The following is an 18,451-nucleotide window of genomic DNA, read 5'->3' on the forward strand; positions in this document are numbered from 1 at the left end:
GTGTATAACTGTAAGAATAAAATATTGGCAGCAGTGGTGACAACAGTCACCTCACAAATTTTTATTTAAAAAAAAATGTATATATTGTTTTTAAAAATCACAGCCTGCCACTAACAAATGAACATTACTGAAATTAATGCAGATACAGAGTATTTGTGCTTGGGGGTGTTTCAGGGGTCTAGAAAAGACCCTGTTCTACCAAATTTTCTCATTTTTCAGTATATTTTGTTGGGGAGCATGACTAGACCCTCCCCTATAAACTTTCCTCACCACAATCTAGAACCTCTGCATAAATTCCTGCACACGCACCGAGATCCTGATAGATAAATGTATATTCAAACATCAATAATTCCCACCGACATGTTTTGTGTTCCAGAACTGCTACAGATAAATGTCAATAATGTTTTGTTTTCTTTCTAAAAGCTCTGTAAATGGATTACCTGCATCATTGTATCTATTTTTTTCTTCCTAAAAGCTCTGTAAACGGGTTATCTCCATCATTGTATCTATGTTTTAAGGTTTTTCTTCGTCTACCGGGTATTTGTTTTTTCTTTCTAAAAGCTCTGTAAACGGGTTACCAGTACCTGCATCATCGTATCTATCTATTTTTTATTTTTTTTTATCTACCAGGTATTTGTTTTTTTATTTCTAAAAGCTCTGTTTACAAATGGTTTACCTGCATCATTATATCTTTTTTTCCCCTATCTACCAGGGTTTTTTTTTTTTGGGGGGGGGGGGGGGTCTAAAAGCTTTGTAAGTGGGTTACCTGCATCATTGTGTCTATTTGTTTGTTTTTTCTATTTCTAAAAGCTTTGTAAACGGTTTACCTGCATCATTGTGTCTATTTCGCTGATGACCTCATCGGCGGACGCGACATGGTCTGAATCATCGGGCTGGAGACTGCTCACAATGAGAGAATGCATGTCGAAGGCCTGGGCCAGCTCCTCGTCATCAGACAGGTCGAGATTCAAATCGTCAGGCTCCTGAAATACCAAACATTAACAAAACATGAATGTTAAAGTTTATTGTGTTTAACAACGTCAGACAGGTCAAGATTCAGATCATTTGGCTCCTGAAATACCAAACATAAACAATAACATGAAAGTAAAGTTTGCCATGTTTAATGCCATAACTAGAGCACATTGATTTATTAATCTATTGGATGTCAGACATTTGGTAATTTTGATTTATAGTCTTCAGAGGAAACCCACTGCATTTTTCCATTTGTAGCTAGGGATCTTTTATATGGACAGAACATATCACAGCCTTTGATGGATCAGTCATGGGGCATTTGTGTATATATGGGAGTTTTGAAGGTGATCGATCTCACAATCCATTCCATGCTATGTGAGCACTTTAGGTCTAGGTTACCATACTGTGATTGTGCTACCCTGCCCACGGTTTCAAAGAAAAGAAAAAAAAATTCTGCCATCACATACCAGAGCTTTCTATCATTGGAACAAGACATCATGATTATATGAAAGTTCACCAAGGACGATCAATCCTGTGACACATCCTACCTGAGGTTAGCACTCTGCCATTGAGCTATAGCCCATCCCATAAATGCAATAAAGAGTTTGGAGCAAATACTGTTAACTCTGAAACACTGTATTAAAGGTGCTACGTGCATTTCAAAGTGACATAATGGCCCTTCCTACCAACAATTTTCATTAACTTTTTTTTTAAATGTAAAGGTTACACCTAAATAATTAACTTTACTAGTAGAAAAAAAATATTGGCAAATCTTCAGTGGATGACTGATGAAAATGGGATTGTTCAGATGAGGCTAGCACACCACAACGCTATGCTAGTTAGATTTTGTTGACAAATCTGCTGTGTTCATGCAACCCATCTGTCTCTGAAGACCCTATCCAACAGGTGGGACATAGTCCAGTGGTAAAGCGAAGTGATTAAGTCTGGGCCGGGGGGGTGGGGGGTGGGTAAGCTTGAGGTGGGTGGAATTTGGAATAAAATTTAGAAGTTAGGTCAAGGGACCTAAGGGCAAAAGGAGCTGCTACTAGTATCATGTCTGGACAAAAATTAAAGCCAAAAATAAAATTAGATTGCTTATCCAAAAAGGTTTTAAGATGATTTGAGCAATTTAGACGGGCTGCCAAAGTAAAGTGCGTCAGACTGTTTACAAAAAAATAAACATAAAATTTCGAACCACGACCAAAAAGCTTAAAGTCCGACTAAGCCCAAAAAAGGAGGTAAAGCACTCATCTGATGTACACAATCCCTGCAATTAAGAAAATGTCCATGGCAAAATAAAAATGTCACTGAAAAAACCCTGAATATAGTTCATGGTAAAAAAGGTGCCGTGGAGAATTAGAAACTCCACGGCATTGCTGATTGCCATGGGCAATTGCAGGTGTTGTGTACAGTCGGTCTAGGATCGACACCAGCTGGTGGGTCCATTGGGCTGTTTCTAGTTCCAGCCAGTGCTCCATAACAAGTGTAACAAAGACAATGGTATTGTCTATCCTGTATGTGGAATGCTGCATATAAAAGATCCTTTGTTGCTAATCAGAAAAAAGTAGCCCATTGTGTGGTGATAACGGGTTTCCTCTCTCATTATCTGTGTGGTCCTATATCTGATGCCATATAACTGTAATTAAAATATGCTGAGTGCCTCTTTAAATAAAACATTCCTTCATTCCTAAAGACCTTACTTAGTAAAATTACCAGATTTTGTGGATTTAGTCATTTCATAAGATTTGTTATGTCAAGAAAGGAAGAAAATGTTTTATTTAACCATGCACGTTTTATTAACGGTTATATGGCATCAGACATATGGTTAAGGACCACACAGATATTGAGAGAAGAAACCCGCTGTCGCCACTTCATGGGCTATTCTTTTCAATTAGCAGCAAGGGATCTTTTATATGCACCATCCCACAGACAGGGTACTACATACCACTGCCTTTGATATGCCAGTTGTGGTGCACTGGCCGGAATGAGAAATAGCCCAATGGTCTCACTGACGGGGATCGATCCCAGAATGACTGTGCATCAAGCGAGTGCTTTACCACTGAGCTACGTCTCGCCCCCTTATGTCAAGAAAAGACAGGTATCTAGACTGGAGAAGGGCAGTTATTAATTCACAGGGTAATGTATATCACCTCAGTTTCAGAGACGGGGAGCCAATACCCTCCACCCGTCCAACACTTGGGACATAAAACAATCAAATAGTGTCCCACTTCTAAGCTTTAAAATGAAGAATAATACATTTTTAATATGACCTAGATTTGCTAGTACAGTAAAGTACACTTATAATGAACTATTGCATAGAACGAACTGATTGTAAAGTCCCATTTTATCTCCCTATACATTAATAACCAGCTTGTACTAATCAGGGCCGTAGCTGGGATTTATTTATTTTTGGCGGGGGGGGGGGGGGGGGGGGGGAGGGGACTGAGTAGTTAATAGTCTAAAACTCCTTAAATGGTTAAGAAGATAATTTTCTTTAAGTTTCTATAATTTTTTTCCCAATTTGTTTTTGGGGGGCAACTGCTAATGTGTACAATCAACTACCACTATAATGAACTAACTATCATGGTCCCTTCCCGTTCGTTATATGACTACTTTACTGTATAATCCAAGGATATCGATGAATGGTATGTGACATTAAACAAATTAAAAGCGGAGGGTCTACTCCAAATCAAACATCACCATTTAAGGAAAACTTATCACTCTCACTCGCCATCACTCTCCTAAGACTAGTTCAAGGAGAGTAATTTTTAGCTCCTCCTATCACGATATGGTATCGATATGGGAATCTCTTAAATGGATCCCCATAATCTTAGTTAGGGGAGTAGTTAATCAGGGCCCTAGCTTCCGTATACGCAGCTGCGTACCAACTGAGATTACAAATATTTTTGTGTGTGTGTGTGTGTGTGTGGGGGGGGGGGGGGGGGGGGGTGCAGCCAATAGCATTTTATTCCATTGCCAAAAAAGTCTGCATACCACATGAAAATCCCAAGCTAGGTCCCTGAGGTTTGCAAATGGTCAAATAATAAAAAACATACTAATGTATATATAATCTAAATGAGTTTAACCGGAAGCAATATTGAAATCTAAATGAGAACTGACACTACATGATATAAAATTATAGAAAATCTTTATTCCCAAATGGACAGTGGGGAACAAACTGGGGGAAAAAACTGGGGGAAATAATTATCAAAACACTTTATCTCTTCTTCTGTTTCAGTTTGCAGAGTGTGTTATTGTGCCATTTGTCTGTACGTTTTTGCCAGTGATCAATACATTCAATACTGGCTAAAAGCTTCTAATGCATAAAGTACACTTTATACTGTTACATGACATTGAACTGGTTGAGACCAGTCTCATGGCCAAACACCAACGTTCAGTAAACACACTTCTATTAACCTGATACTTTTTATCAGGGCCTAACATGTTCTGGACCTTGGGGGGGGGGGGGGGGGGGTTTGGGGGGGGGGCTTTCAAATAAGAATCTAGCAAACCCTTTGGTCTACATTATCCCTGGACACATTTATGGACAGCCTAATAATTCACTGTAAAACTTTGTTTTAGCCTCAGTCGGGGGAGTTCATCCGAATCCCCTGAACCCCTCCCAGCCTGTGCCCATGCTTACAGATGGAAAGATGCAAAATTTTTCTAAATTCTAGGGAGAGGGTGTATCAATTGAAAATGACACCTTCAGTATTCAAAAGTACAGTAATATGCATTATTTGCATAGCAAGTACACTATTATACATTATCAACATGGTTGTCATCCCAGGTGTGTGTGTAGGAAATTATGTAGGGAGAGGGAATCTAGGCTATGACAAGCAATATTTCTAGGGGGGTTTTAGTCACTTCCCTGGAAAATATACCAGAATTTTTTTAATTTGCTTTTGAGAAGCAGAGGTTGACCTCCGACCCCCCTCCCCCTTGCGCACACACCTTCTTCCTCAGAAAACACTAATCTAATGAAGATATTTCATGTTCCACAACAAAAACAAGCATTTTGAGAGTACTGCTAAAGCAATACACGTCCCTTTACTGACCCAACAATTTTTCCTATCTCCTAAATTCGAGGGCCAAACTGAAAAGTGGGTAAATCATCATGAAAGTTAAACTTGATCAGTAACAGTACATGATAAAGTTATATACAAAATTTCACCTCAATATCTTCAGGCATTGCAAAACAAAAGTCCAGAAAACAAATTTCAATATCTCCTAAGTTCAAGGCCCATAACTCTGTCAAAAATGGGTAAATTGTCATGAAAGTTAAAACTTGATCGGTAATAGTACATGATAAAAAAAAAAGTTTGTTTTATTTAACGACGCCACTAGAGCACATTGATTTTTAATCTTATCATCGGCTATTGGACGTCAAACATATGGTCATTCTGACACTGTTTTTAGAGGAAACCCGCTGTCGCCACATAGGCTACTCTTCTTTACGACAGGCAGCAAGGGATCTTTTATTTGCGCTTCCCACAGGCAGGATAGCACAAACCATGGCCTTTGTTGAACCAGTTATGGATCACTGGTCGGTGCAAGTGGTTTACACCTACCCATTGAGCCTTGCGGAGCACTCACTCAGGGTTTGGAGTCGGTATCTGGATTAAAAATCCCATGCCTCGACTGGGATCCGAACCCAGTACCTACCAGCCTGTAGACCGATGGCCTGCCACGACGCCACCGAGGCCGGTCTAGTACATGATAAAGCTATACACAAAATTTCATGTCAATATCTCAAGGCATTCTAAAAAAAACATCCAGAAAACTATATGTGGGACAGACGGATGGATGGACAGACAGACGGATGGATGGACAGACAGACGGATGGATGGACAGACAGACGGATGGATGGACAGACAGACGGATGGATGGACAGACAGACGGATAGACTGACGGATGGATAGACAGATGGACGGACGGACGGAAATGAAACCTATAGTCCCATTCAGTTGGACCTGTAGGAGACTAATAAATTAATTCATTTGTAAAACATTGGATTTTTAGATACACTTTAAAATCCACCCCACCCCCTGGATTGGCACCTACTAAATTATTATTACAATGCATTTAATATCTGCTACAGAATGAATGGTACTTCCTATGTACACCACTGACTGACTGCTGTACAAATAGCGATGTGTTGGGAACATGCCCATGTAACACTGCGTACAATGATTCGTGGAATCTCTGGCATTTCCAACACTTGCAGAATACTCCTCCATTATCTCAGTGCCTGACAGGAATAACACTGGCGTTAAAATACAAGTGGTTATTTTTACAATTTGTTCCTTTTTAAATATTTCATCACAGTAAGCATAATACCAAATGTGTCCTTGTGTTAGGCATATCAGGTGAGACACCTGGAGGGGAAGAGGTCCAAAAAACACAACCTTTTCACCATGTGGGGTTTTTTTTTGGGGTTTTTTTTTGCAGTTATCACCAAAACTGCCCTTGTATCAGGAAGGTTCAGGGAGTACTAACAACCCCATTTTAGTTACTACTTTTCCTTTTCTCAGCTGTTCAACTTGAAAAAATTACATACAGTGAATCCCCTCTAAACTGGTCACCCACAGGACGAAGTAAAAAGGCTGGTTTTATGGGGTATCTGGTTTTAGAGAGGTTATTTTCTACACTGATATTTAAAAAGGTACAGTCCGAGTAAGAAATCGGTAACCAAAACATCACCACTGGTACTGAATTCCAGTTTACAGAGGGGCCAGTTTTAAAGGGGTTCACTGTATTAGCCATAAAATATACCAGTTCATTCAAACCCTTAAAAACAAATTCCTGGTGATGCCCATTGGTATACTGGACACCATAAAAATTCAGATACGAGTTTTACTTAGTTCAACGACGATATGTTTTGTTTTAGTCAAATTTTATACTTTCTCACAACCCAGAATGATAATATATTATGCAATGACACAATGAAATTCACTCAATATTAAGTTTAAGTAATCAGCAGCTGTCAGTTATATATAGGTCTAAGATTAAATATCACATATTTCTGGGGATAAAACAGAAGCTTATAAGCAGGAAGAGAGAAGTGAAATTTTAATTCTGGATAATTAAGGGAAGAGAGTCAGATCTCACCTTTTAAGAGAAGCTATCATTCTCACTTCACTTCCCATCACTCCCCTGATGCAAATAGTTAAAGTGAGTCAACATCAATATTTTCAAGCTTTCCTTAGCAGTGTAAAGAACTGTGCAAAAATACAAATACAAATATCACAGAATTTTACGGACACCGAATTTTACACTAAACTTCAATTTGTGCTGTATTGGCCATTCTCAAAGAGAATGTTACACCCCTGCACCACGGTGAGGTTACAGCACGCGCGAGGTTTTTAATTCTGGATAATTAAGGGAAGAGAGTCAGATCTCACCTTTTAAGAGAAGCTATCATTCTCAGTACTTCCCATCACTCCCCTGAGACTAGTTAAAGGAAAGCTCAATATGGTAATATTAAATGGCTCCCAAATCTAAGTTAGGGGAGTAGTTAATCACTCTCTTCAATTGTTTTTCATGGCGAGGTCTGGACAGTATTCAAAGCTCATATACACATAAAATACAGTGGCGTAGGAAGGTGCCAAAAAGTGTGTGTGTGTGTGGGGGGTGGGGTGGGGGAACACAGTTTTATATTTACACACTTTTACACTATTATAAAGCAAATATAAAGCAAAATATCTTAAAAGTGGGGGGGGGGGGAGCACACATGCTCCCCCTTGCCCCCCCCCCCCAGCTTCCTATGCCAGTGAAATACTAAAACATAAATCATCATCCAGTCTTGTTTTGTTCTCTAGACAAACCGGTTTTTACAACAAGTAGTTTTACTGGCTGACCCAAGGCAAGGGACCTAGATACAACCAGCAAAAATCCTGTACAATGAGTCTGTGTTTAGAACAGCAAACTCACTTTGTACTGTTATATTTCCACATGGCAGTGGTTTCTCCCAGACTTACATTGACTTAATTCTAATTATGTGTAATTCTTCCCACAATACTTTTTTGCTGTGAGGAAATAATTTATAGAAATTACTGTACTCATCAAAATGACAACCGTTGTTTTTTTGGCTGTGTTCACAGAGCTGCAAACTGCTGACAGTGCAAATATACAAGTTTTATTAAAGCTGTATGTGTCTTTCTTGTTAGCATGACTGCCATTAGCAGAATATGCTAGATTATTAAGAAGTGGCCATGATACTGCTACTTTAATCATAAATGTAACATTTATCAAACAAAACAAAACAGAATAAAAATTGTCAGGTTACAATACATTTTTTTTATATTTCCAAGAATGTGCAAAAAAATAATAATTAGGTAAGGTAGGTATAGGTGGGGTTTTTGTTTGTTTTTGTGGGGTTGGGTTTTTTTTTTGGGGGGGGGGGGGGGGGGGGAGGACAAAATAAAATATAATAATAATAAATAAATAAATAAAAAATATATATTAAAAAATACATTAAATAAAATTAGGCCCGGCCCTTTTTTCTAGATATGGTTAGGTTACTGGAAACACACAATTTTTTTTTTTTATTCCTACATTGACCAACTTGCAAAAATTAAAAATACCATTATTCTATGCAATCACAAAACGATAATGAGGAATAAAGATGATATTTACCCGTTCTTCCTCCAGGTTTAATACTCGTGTGTGAAGCTGCCTTGTATATGTTTTAGACCAGTCAATCGGAAGTATATTACCAAAGTTGCCTGTGATCGTCCACCACATTCTGAAAGAAATCAGAGAAAATATTAAATTATATATTGAACACTCGTATCTGGGCTTCTGGATTATGGCTGTCCCACTCCCATGGCTAGTGATATTCAATGTTGGGCTAGTAAATAACTACTATGGCCATGCCCGATGGCTAGTGAAAAAAAAGTTGACAAATGTTGCAGTTAAAGTCTGTTTTGTAAATATGAATATGCTGCCCCCACCCCTCAAATCTAAGGATTTTAAAGATCAATCTCCTTCTTTAGGTGACAGATCTGATTATTCCTATTAGTAAACTTGTATTTATTTAATAATGGCTAGTAAATTTTTTAAATCACTGATCCCATGGCTAGTGGATTTTCATAACAATTCTAGAAGTCTTGCTAGTACCGGTATATAAAGTACAAGTAATTAGCATATTCACTAATTACTTAGAATTGGTAATTAGCATATTCACTAATTACTTAGAATTGGTAATTAGCATATTCACTAATTACTTAGAAATGGTAATTAGCATATTCACTAATTACTTAGAATTGGTAATGAGCATATTCACTAATTACTTAGAATTGGTAATTAGCATATTCACTAATTACTTAGAATTGGTAATGAGCATTTTCACTAATTACTTAGAATTGGTAATTAGCATATTCACTAATTACTTAGAATTGGTAATGAGCATTTTCACTGCAAGTACCTGATACATGATGTGGAAAACTAGGAATGGACATTTATAATAACAATTAATGGTAACATTCAAATCTTAACTTAGAAATAAATAAATACATTATGTAGTATTTTTATTAGATACTTTAAACAACACAAACAAGAGCAAGAGGTAACAAAGATCTCTCCAACAATGGTCAATTTGAATATGATGTTTCGGGTCATCATCATGTAGCAACCAATTAAAAGTCTTTTCATATGGGTGTATAACATGGCCGTACCCTTGGGGGGGAGGGGGGGGGGGGAGAGAGAGAGAGAGAGAGAGAGAGAGAGAGAGAGAGAGAGAGAGTTGCCCCCTGAGAATCTCACCTTTTTTTACTCCTGAAAATAGCATACACATCTCTGGATTTAATTTGTATAGTGTTTCATTTGCTAATAAAAAGTGGTGCCCCCCCCCCCCACCCCCGATTTTGATCAGGATATGGCCCTGTATAATAGTATCTCCATGAGTACTCAGGAACAGGCCCAGTCTATTAAGACTGAAGTCTGTTTACAGGACTCGAGTACCCATGCAAGGAAGAGCAGTCTCATTTAATTACTTTTTTTTTTTATGTCATGTGGCATATGCTTGCTGCCAGTTACATAATAGGGTTATCAGACATGAAGGAAAAACAAACGTCAAATGTTTGGAATGCAATATAATGGCATGATTTGGCATCCATGTTCAGCATTGGAATTAAGATGCATAATGCTATTTTACTTTATTCCTTGGTCTCATTGTCATCTAGTGTCGGGTACTTGGGTCCGAGTCGAGTTTGACCCTCGAGTACTGGAGTCCCAATATTTTGAACTCGTGGAGGCCCTAGTGTATAATGCTTGGCACACACCTGCTGTTTAATGGCAACTAAACAGTTCACTCACCACATTCTGTTCCGGACCACACCATTGGCTATCCAGAGGCCGGCCCGGGATGGACATGCCCGAAACCGTAGTAGTATAGGGGCATGTTAAAAGGGTACTCACTCACGCAAATACACACTCTCTCTCACACACTCACTCTCACTCTCTCTCTCTCTCTCTCTCTCTCTCTGTCACCATTAGTCAGAAAATGCGTACACCAACACACATCAGCCAACACATTGACAGATCCAGAGGGTAATTTTTAATGACTTTTTGGTTGTTCTTTTTTTTAAAATTCATTATCCACAATATACAACAGTGAAGTGCCATACAAATACAGCTCTGAGCATCTTCATTTCAAACGTTTCTGTGGAACATGACTACAAACACCCACACAGATCTCACTCCTTTGGAAACTCAGCTGATTTGCCTCAAATTGCACTTTTTTTAATTTTGTGACACCCATTTACAATATCCTGGATCTGCCCCAGTAACACAACAGGCTTGTCGACATTAAGCAAAACCTGATAGAAGATGAGATCAGAGATCACAAAACTGCAAAATAGACAAGATGGCTGCACCTTTGCCCAACAGACACTTGACTGATCAGTCAAGTCAGCATTAATTGGCAGGTATGTAGCAAGCATAAGAAAAGGTGGGGTTGGTGGGTGGTGGTGGTGGTGGCATAGCCCAGTGGTAAAGCACTCGCCTAATACACGGTGGGTCTAGGATCTATCCCTGTCGATAGGCCCATTGGGCAATTTCTCATTCCAGCCAGTGCACCATGACTGGTATATCAAAGACAGTGGTATGTGCTATCCTGCCTGCCTTGCTACTAATGTAAAAATGTTTCCACTATAGACTAATCGTCAAAATTACCGATGTTTGACATCCAATAGCTCATGATTAATAAAGCAACATGCTCTAGTGGTGTCGTTAAACTACAAACTTTAAGAAAAGGTGGTATTATAATAATTATTATGTAACAACAAATGTGGCTAGAAGTTTTTAATGTTTGGGTTGTAATATTTAAAATAGTTTTTATTAATAAAAATTTAATTTAGTTTTATGAAACGTAGTAAGCATATATATACATGTTGGACTAAAAAAATATGCAGTGTATTTTTTATTATTATTATTTTTTATTCTCAATAGTCAGGCCAGTTGTAATTGGCTTTTACTGTCACCAGCTTCCGGCACATTATTGTGTCACGGTAATCATACATATTCACAAAAACTTGTCTTAATGAAGTACAATTTTGCAAATTGACAATTTACGTGGCACATAATAAGCAAGCTGTCACAGATAACTCGATGATGATGAATCGATTCTGTAGGCATGCACAAGCACAAGCTACAAGTGGTACTGTGGAGTAAAAAAGAGGAAATCAATAATTTGGCCTGCTAAACATAGCGATGATATGAATGTAGGATTTTCTGTGGGTGTTCAAAGACATTAACAGTCGTTTTACACCAGATGTTTCCACATCATCACAGTACTCTGTATTACTTACATTCATAGTACATTGTATTATTTAAATTGATACATGTACTACTTAAATTTATATATGTATTAATAATTAACATCTTTTAAGTTTAAACATTGTATTATATTTAGAGGTTGCATTTATTTTTATAAACAGTTATGGGGTTTAGCCACAATAATACAGGTTCTTGGAACTGTAAAGGGGATATCAAAGCATCCCACCTCAGGACCATAAGACTATATGTTTTGGTTAGAATTACTATGTATAACTGTATATACTAAAGAACAGCAAACAACTGTGATATAAAATATTGCTATTTATCACCAGATGCCCAATTTTGTTTTTTTTAAGCCACCTAAAGAAAAAAACTACTTCAGGCCATCCACTTAAAATATTTATCCCTACCCTTCCCAACTTAAAATATAATTCACATGGTCTGGTAATATAATTATTATTGTTGTTAGTGACTAACCCGAGTTTTTAAATATTATGGCATATTTGTTTTACTACTAGAGCCATTTTTAATAATTGAAATCAGACATTACTTAGTTTTTATTGTTTAGATTATCCATTTCCATACAGGCGAAGTGTTTCTGGTCATCCAGGTATTTCTACTACCATAAAATGCATTTTTCATATTTTAAAAAATGCACATACCTCTGAGAAATAACGATTATGGAGTAGTCTACTTTTTAAAGGGTATTTGAAATACTGTATTTCCCCATTTTAAACTCACAAACTTTTGATCCTTTTTTTAAAAACTTTATCCAAATGTGATACAGATTTGTAGATTACCCGTAACTAAACTTAGTGTCCATTTTTATGGTTGAAACTAGGGTCTGAGACTTTTAATGGGGTTTTTTGTGGTGATCTTTTTATATAAATACAATGGGCTGAAGCTGTTTATGTCTTACACATGTTTAACTACATACATGTACATTTACCATTCTTAAACACCTGCGTCTAAGAAAAACAGGCTTCATAAACTCGGCCCATCTGTTTAACTATCTTTCCATGACTAGCATACTTTGTAGATATCACTGTACGTTTACTGTTTTCCAGATATTTAACAATTTCAAGTTTATAATCAATTTGCTAAAAAGCTCATACAAGAATTAACAGTTTTAACCAAACTTTATATTACAGCATTTTGTCAGGATAAAAACTAAAAGAAAAAAAAGTTTAAAGGCAAATTAACAAACTGGTAACACTTTTTTTTTCTTTTTTTTCTTTTGCAATATTATTTTTTTCCACCATATTTGTACTGCTTGGTATTTTTGAACAAGCAAACCATAACTTTCAGTACTATTTTAAAGTAGTTACAAACATAATGTATATGATAAAATACATTTTACGGCATTCAACCATTCCACATTGAGAATAATATGCATAGCATTGCAAGTGTCAATATACATGTAATAATTAATAACAATACATATAAATAATTAACAATCTTGCATTCTATGATTATAAATATAAAGCCTGCTAAATTTAATGGCAACTTGCTCATCCCTATTCCCTCACCCCTACCCCCTCTAGGAAATTTCCAATGGACAGTTATCGTTGAAGCAAAAAAATAAAAATAAATTAAAATAAAATCATGATCCCTGATTTTTGCAATCAGCAAACTAGCTTCGGAACACCTCGGCATATTACGGTTTCTCAGTTTGATTTGATTAAAAAATAAAAATAATAAAGCATTTTTAAAACAACTTCCTGCCTACCGTATTTTTTTCAAGAATGAAACCTGAAACACACATATTTTTTTTCTTTAGGCCTCAACATAAACATCATAGATATAAATACTATAACTAATCTTTCATTCTTAAAGTAAATTAGAAAAAATGGGGAGATAAGTTGCTAGTTTCTTACACAATAGAAAGTGTCTTTGACTACCTTAGAAAGGGCAAAGCACTCACTTGATGTGCAGTCAGTTTGGAGTCGATCCCCGTCGATGGGCCCATTGGGCTATTTCTCGTTCCAGATAGTGCACCACGACTGGTATATTAAAGGCCGTGGTATGTGCTATCCTGTCTATGGGATGGTGCATATAAAAGATCCCTTGCTACTAATGGAAAAATGTAGCAGGTTTTCTCTCTAAGACTATGTCAAAATTACCAAATGTTTGACATCCAATAACCTATGATTAACAAATCAATGTGCTCTAGTGGTGTCATTAAACAAAACAAACTTTCACTTGACTACCCTAATAACACATTCTCGTTCTAATTTTAGCAGTAGTTGGTACACTGATACTAATTCAAATTAAATTACAGGAAATTAATTTCCCAGAAACGAAACCATGTTTTATGACAACACATCCTGTCACGTATCCCACTAATGACAGGTGTGGTCTTATTTAATGCGACATTCAAAGTTAGGTGCATTTCCAACTTTGACCTGATGAGATGCTATTTGGTAAACAGTTACCTTAATAAGAATGGAACCAGGAAAGGAATGTTTGTTTAATGACATCTCAACACATTCTGAACTATGACCGTTTGGTGTCTAACATTAAATGGTTCTTTCACCATTGGTCGAAATATACTTAAGATAGTGAAAGGAACAATGTATAGTGCATTTAAAAATTCATGATTACTGTATCACGCAAAATAAATTCAAGGTTTTGTTGAGACAAAATATCATTGCAGCTGAAAATGTGAAGAGTCCATAGTCACATGTGGATTTTAGTAGTATTCTGTGTTACATTGCAACTATTTATGACTGGAAGATTGTAAATACTACTTTGTTTGGTAAATCACTAACTTTTGGAATAGCAGAATAGTGTACAGGATTATGGTAGCCCCACCCCAATGGCTAGTGATATTCAATATTGGGCTAGTAAATAACTACTATTGCCATGCCCGACGAATAGTGATGTTTTTTTCCAAATGTTGCAGTAAAGTCTATTTTGCAAATATCAATATCCTGCCCCCACCCCCAATGTTAGTGTTTTTAAGATCTATCTCCCTCTTTAGGTGACATATCCAATTATTACTATTATTTAGTAAAATTGTATTAATGTAAAGTAAAGTCAGGCTAGTACATTTTTAATCGTGGCTAGTAAATGTTTGAAATGTACAACAATTCTAGAAGCCACGAGTGTATATTTTCAACCCCTGACCACTGAGCTACATGTCACCTTAGAAGAATGGAACAGATCCAAAGATGAAATATTTCAATTATCAAAATGTCAGTCTTCTCATGGGCAAACCAAAATTCTATTCCTATTCTAGTGCGTCATTTCTTCAATGGGAATGCGTAAAAACTGGTATATATTGAATAAATCTGCGCTAAAGGAACTGGTTGGTTGAGATTAATCAATACAGTGAGTCATATGGAACTCAATTTCCTGGAATAACAGCAAACACACCTTTGAACAGTCAACATTACTAACATGTGTATAGTGCAGCATACACCTACTCCGTAACTCGTACTGAATGCCAGGTTGCAGTTAAAAATAACTATATCAGACACAAAGAAATGTGTACGGCTCTATTTATTAAAATGCACACATATATCAAGAGTATTTACACGGCTTCTAGAATTTTTATAACATCCACTAGCCATGAGATCAGTGATTTAAAACATTTACTAGCCACAATTAAAAATTCACTAGCCCTACTTTAGTTTGAGTTAATACAATTTTACTAAATAATAGTAATAATCAGATATGTCACCTAAAGAGTGAGATAGACCTTAAAAACACTAAGATTGGGGGTGGGGGTCATGGCAGGATATTCATATTTAGAAAATAAGACTTAACTGCAACATTTGACAAAGAAATATTCACTAGCAATCAGGCATGACAATAGTAGTTATTTACTAGCCCAACATTGAATATCACTAGCCATGGGAGTGGGGCTACCATAATCTAGAAGCCCTGTCTGGCATGGCAATAGTAGTTATTTACTAGCCCAACACTGAATATCACTAGCCATGGGAGTGGGGCTACCATAATCTAGAAGCCCTGTCTGGCATGGCAATAGTAGTTATTTACTAGCCCAACATTGAATATCACTAGCCATGGGAGTGGGGCTACCATAATCTAGAAGCCCTGTCTGGCATGGCAATAGTAATTATTTACTAGCCCAACATTGAATATCACTAGCCATGGGAGTGGGGCTACCATAATCTAGAAGCCCTGTCTGGCATGGCAATAGTAGTTATTTACTAGCCCAACACTGAATATCACTAGCCATGGGAGTGGGGCTACCATAATCTAGAAGCCCTGTCTGGCATGGCAATAGTAGTTATTTACTAGCCCAACATTGAATATCACTAGCCATGGGAGTGGGGCTACCATAATCTAGAAGCCCTGTCTGGCATGGCAATAGTAATTATTTACTAGCCCAACATTGAATATCACTAGCCATGGGAGTGGGGCTACCATAATCTAGAAGCCCTGGTATTTATAATGTATACATGTACAGTACTCTACTGCTGTTAGGTGTCCATATAAAATAAAATAATTTTTTTTTAAAAGTAATTTAATTGGGCTTTTTAATGTAGACACATTTAAGCAACAATTACATAAACACAACAAGATAAAAAAAATAGAAATAATTTTTACAACAGGATTTTTTCCTTTACACTTGTAATTAAAGTTTCAAATTTTATTAAAATTTGTCTGTTTTATTTTTTGTCAATGGTTGAAAAGTACATACATTTACACACATGTATAACATGTATTTTGCTTGTTAAAGGTAGGGTCAACTCAAACAAGAGCCGTATGTGTTGGAAAGATGCACACCTGGACCACCAACACATACTGACACTTTAACAAATGAAAAACACGTCCTTCAGAGTTAACAAAAAAACACATGATTATTCCTGCTAACTGGGGGCAGCCATTTTGTTTCGTTTTTGTGACGTCCGGTGGTGTAGCTTGGGGCGAAGTGACGTCATCTCCGTCCATCTCCTCTATGCAGAGTGTAAACAAACGCTCTAATTTATGACAAGGCGCTTCGCTTTCATCAACTTAACTTGTAAAACAACATAAATGACTTGATAGTATAATAAACTATTTAACTAAATATATTTCAGTTTGCATCAATAGAACGAAATGAAGTTATAGTATTTTTCTTTTTTTTAAAATCCAAAGAAAAAATGCATATTATTAGGCCTATTGGTAGGGTACGTTCGAGCAAAAACGACCACTCACGATACTCAAGTGATACTTTTCTTTTCTTTGGGAGGACATAATTGGTCAGTTTTGTGATTTTAGATGGGAAAGTCTACTTAATCAAGGGTTTTACAGAATTACTTACAGTAATAAAGCAGAACGGCTGATAATGTCCATTACGATTTGAGGAGTATCTGTGCGGTTATCACACAATACCCTGTGATCTTAATAAAAGAGGCACGTCTTTTTAGTGTCTCTAGACACAGTGTCTGGGGACCATCTAAACATACACCTGCCAATTAGGAACCACAGGTACAGGCCACGGACAGAAAATACCAATTAACCAAGAAAAAACTCCGATTATTATTTCAGTACATGGGTTAATTTATGTACAAAACATAATACAGTTATTTCAACACTTTGACAATGGTGGTTTATTTTGTATTGAAAAATAATATATATATAATTGTTGCTGGCTTACTGGGATGGCTATTATTACAGAACATTGTGATGCATCCGCAAAAATCAGGTATGTTTTGTTTCTTCAGTTCGAAGACTAATTCCTGACGTGACACGTTAGGTATTAGGTAACCACCAGCTCGCCAGTGGGCTTATTGATATTGCTTTTGCATAACCTAAGATAAGATATTGTTTAAAAAATAAAGAAAAAGTAGAATATATGTTTATTTTATTAGGGAAGGGGACGGAACTCTTACTATGGCTGAAACTGGACAGTCCCTTTAATTTTCGAACAGCATATGATTTTGTGTATGTAGCAAAATTATCAAAGAGAACATGCAACTATGTTACTAAACTTTTTTGAGACTTTTAAAGAGAGCACTGACTTTGTATCGACTGCAATGCTGATTTCAAACGGATATATTGTATCTTTCTCACACCGGTAATGTAGGCTTATTTTCTTCCAAAAACAGTGATAAATGTTTTTAAAGATTTTGTGACATTGACTTTACAGGGTAAAAAAAAAAAAAAAAAGCACTTTCCAGGGTTTTCCAGGATGCGTGCGAACCCTGGACAAATGATTACAACTTTTGCACGAACAATCCGCATGATCCTTCGTTTATGATGATATTGGTTTGGGATAACTAACAGACGAATGACAAAATCGTTTGTACCAAATTTTATACCCTGATCCTGTATTTAGTTGTAAGTATAGATATAAATGTAACCATAAATATAAACATACTTAAATAAATATTTATTTCTTTTATTATTTCTTTCAATATTAATAATAGATTTATTAAGCTTTATTTTTAACTGGGTGTTTCTAAATTTCAAGTGGAGCATCTTGCATGTTCTGAGAACTATCATCTATAAATACTATATTGTACATAAAACAAAATAAATGTTTTCATCACAAGAGTTTTTTAATATGAAAAATATCATTGAGGCTGCAACACGTTATTTTAAAACCTGGGTTAATAATGGTAAATGTTAATGGGGTTTATAACATGGATATGATGGATAAGTTATGGGATAAATTAGAATACTTATGCTTGTATATATACTTATGAATTAGGGCCTACTTTAGATAAAGTGTACTCTAATCAAC

The 18,451-nt window shown here is 36.4% G+C and overlaps 1 protein-coding gene across 1 annotated transcript in view; it reads right to left on the reverse strand.

Moving 5' to 3' along the window:
* Positions 1–18,451, reverse strand: part of LOC121370916 (fasciculation and elongation protein zeta-2-like) — a 58,959-nt gene that overhangs the window by 38,273 nt on the left and 2,235 nt on the right. Inside the window, exons 2-3 of the mRNA XM_041496452.1 lie at positions 8,611–8,719; positions 828–983 (exon numbers count right to left, since the gene is read on the reverse strand). Coding sequence (XP_041352386.1) covers positions 828–983; positions 8,611–8,719 — 265 coding nt within the window. The remainder of the gene's footprint in view (positions 1–827; positions 984–8,610; positions 8,720–18,451) is intronic.

This window comes from Gigantopelta aegis, chromosome 4 (assembly GCF_016097555.1).
Source record: "Gigantopelta aegis isolate Gae_Host chromosome 4, Gae_host_genome, whole genome shotgun sequence".
Taxonomy (NCBI): Eukaryota; Metazoa; Mollusca; class Gastropoda; order Neomphalida; family Peltospiridae; genus Gigantopelta; species Gigantopelta aegis.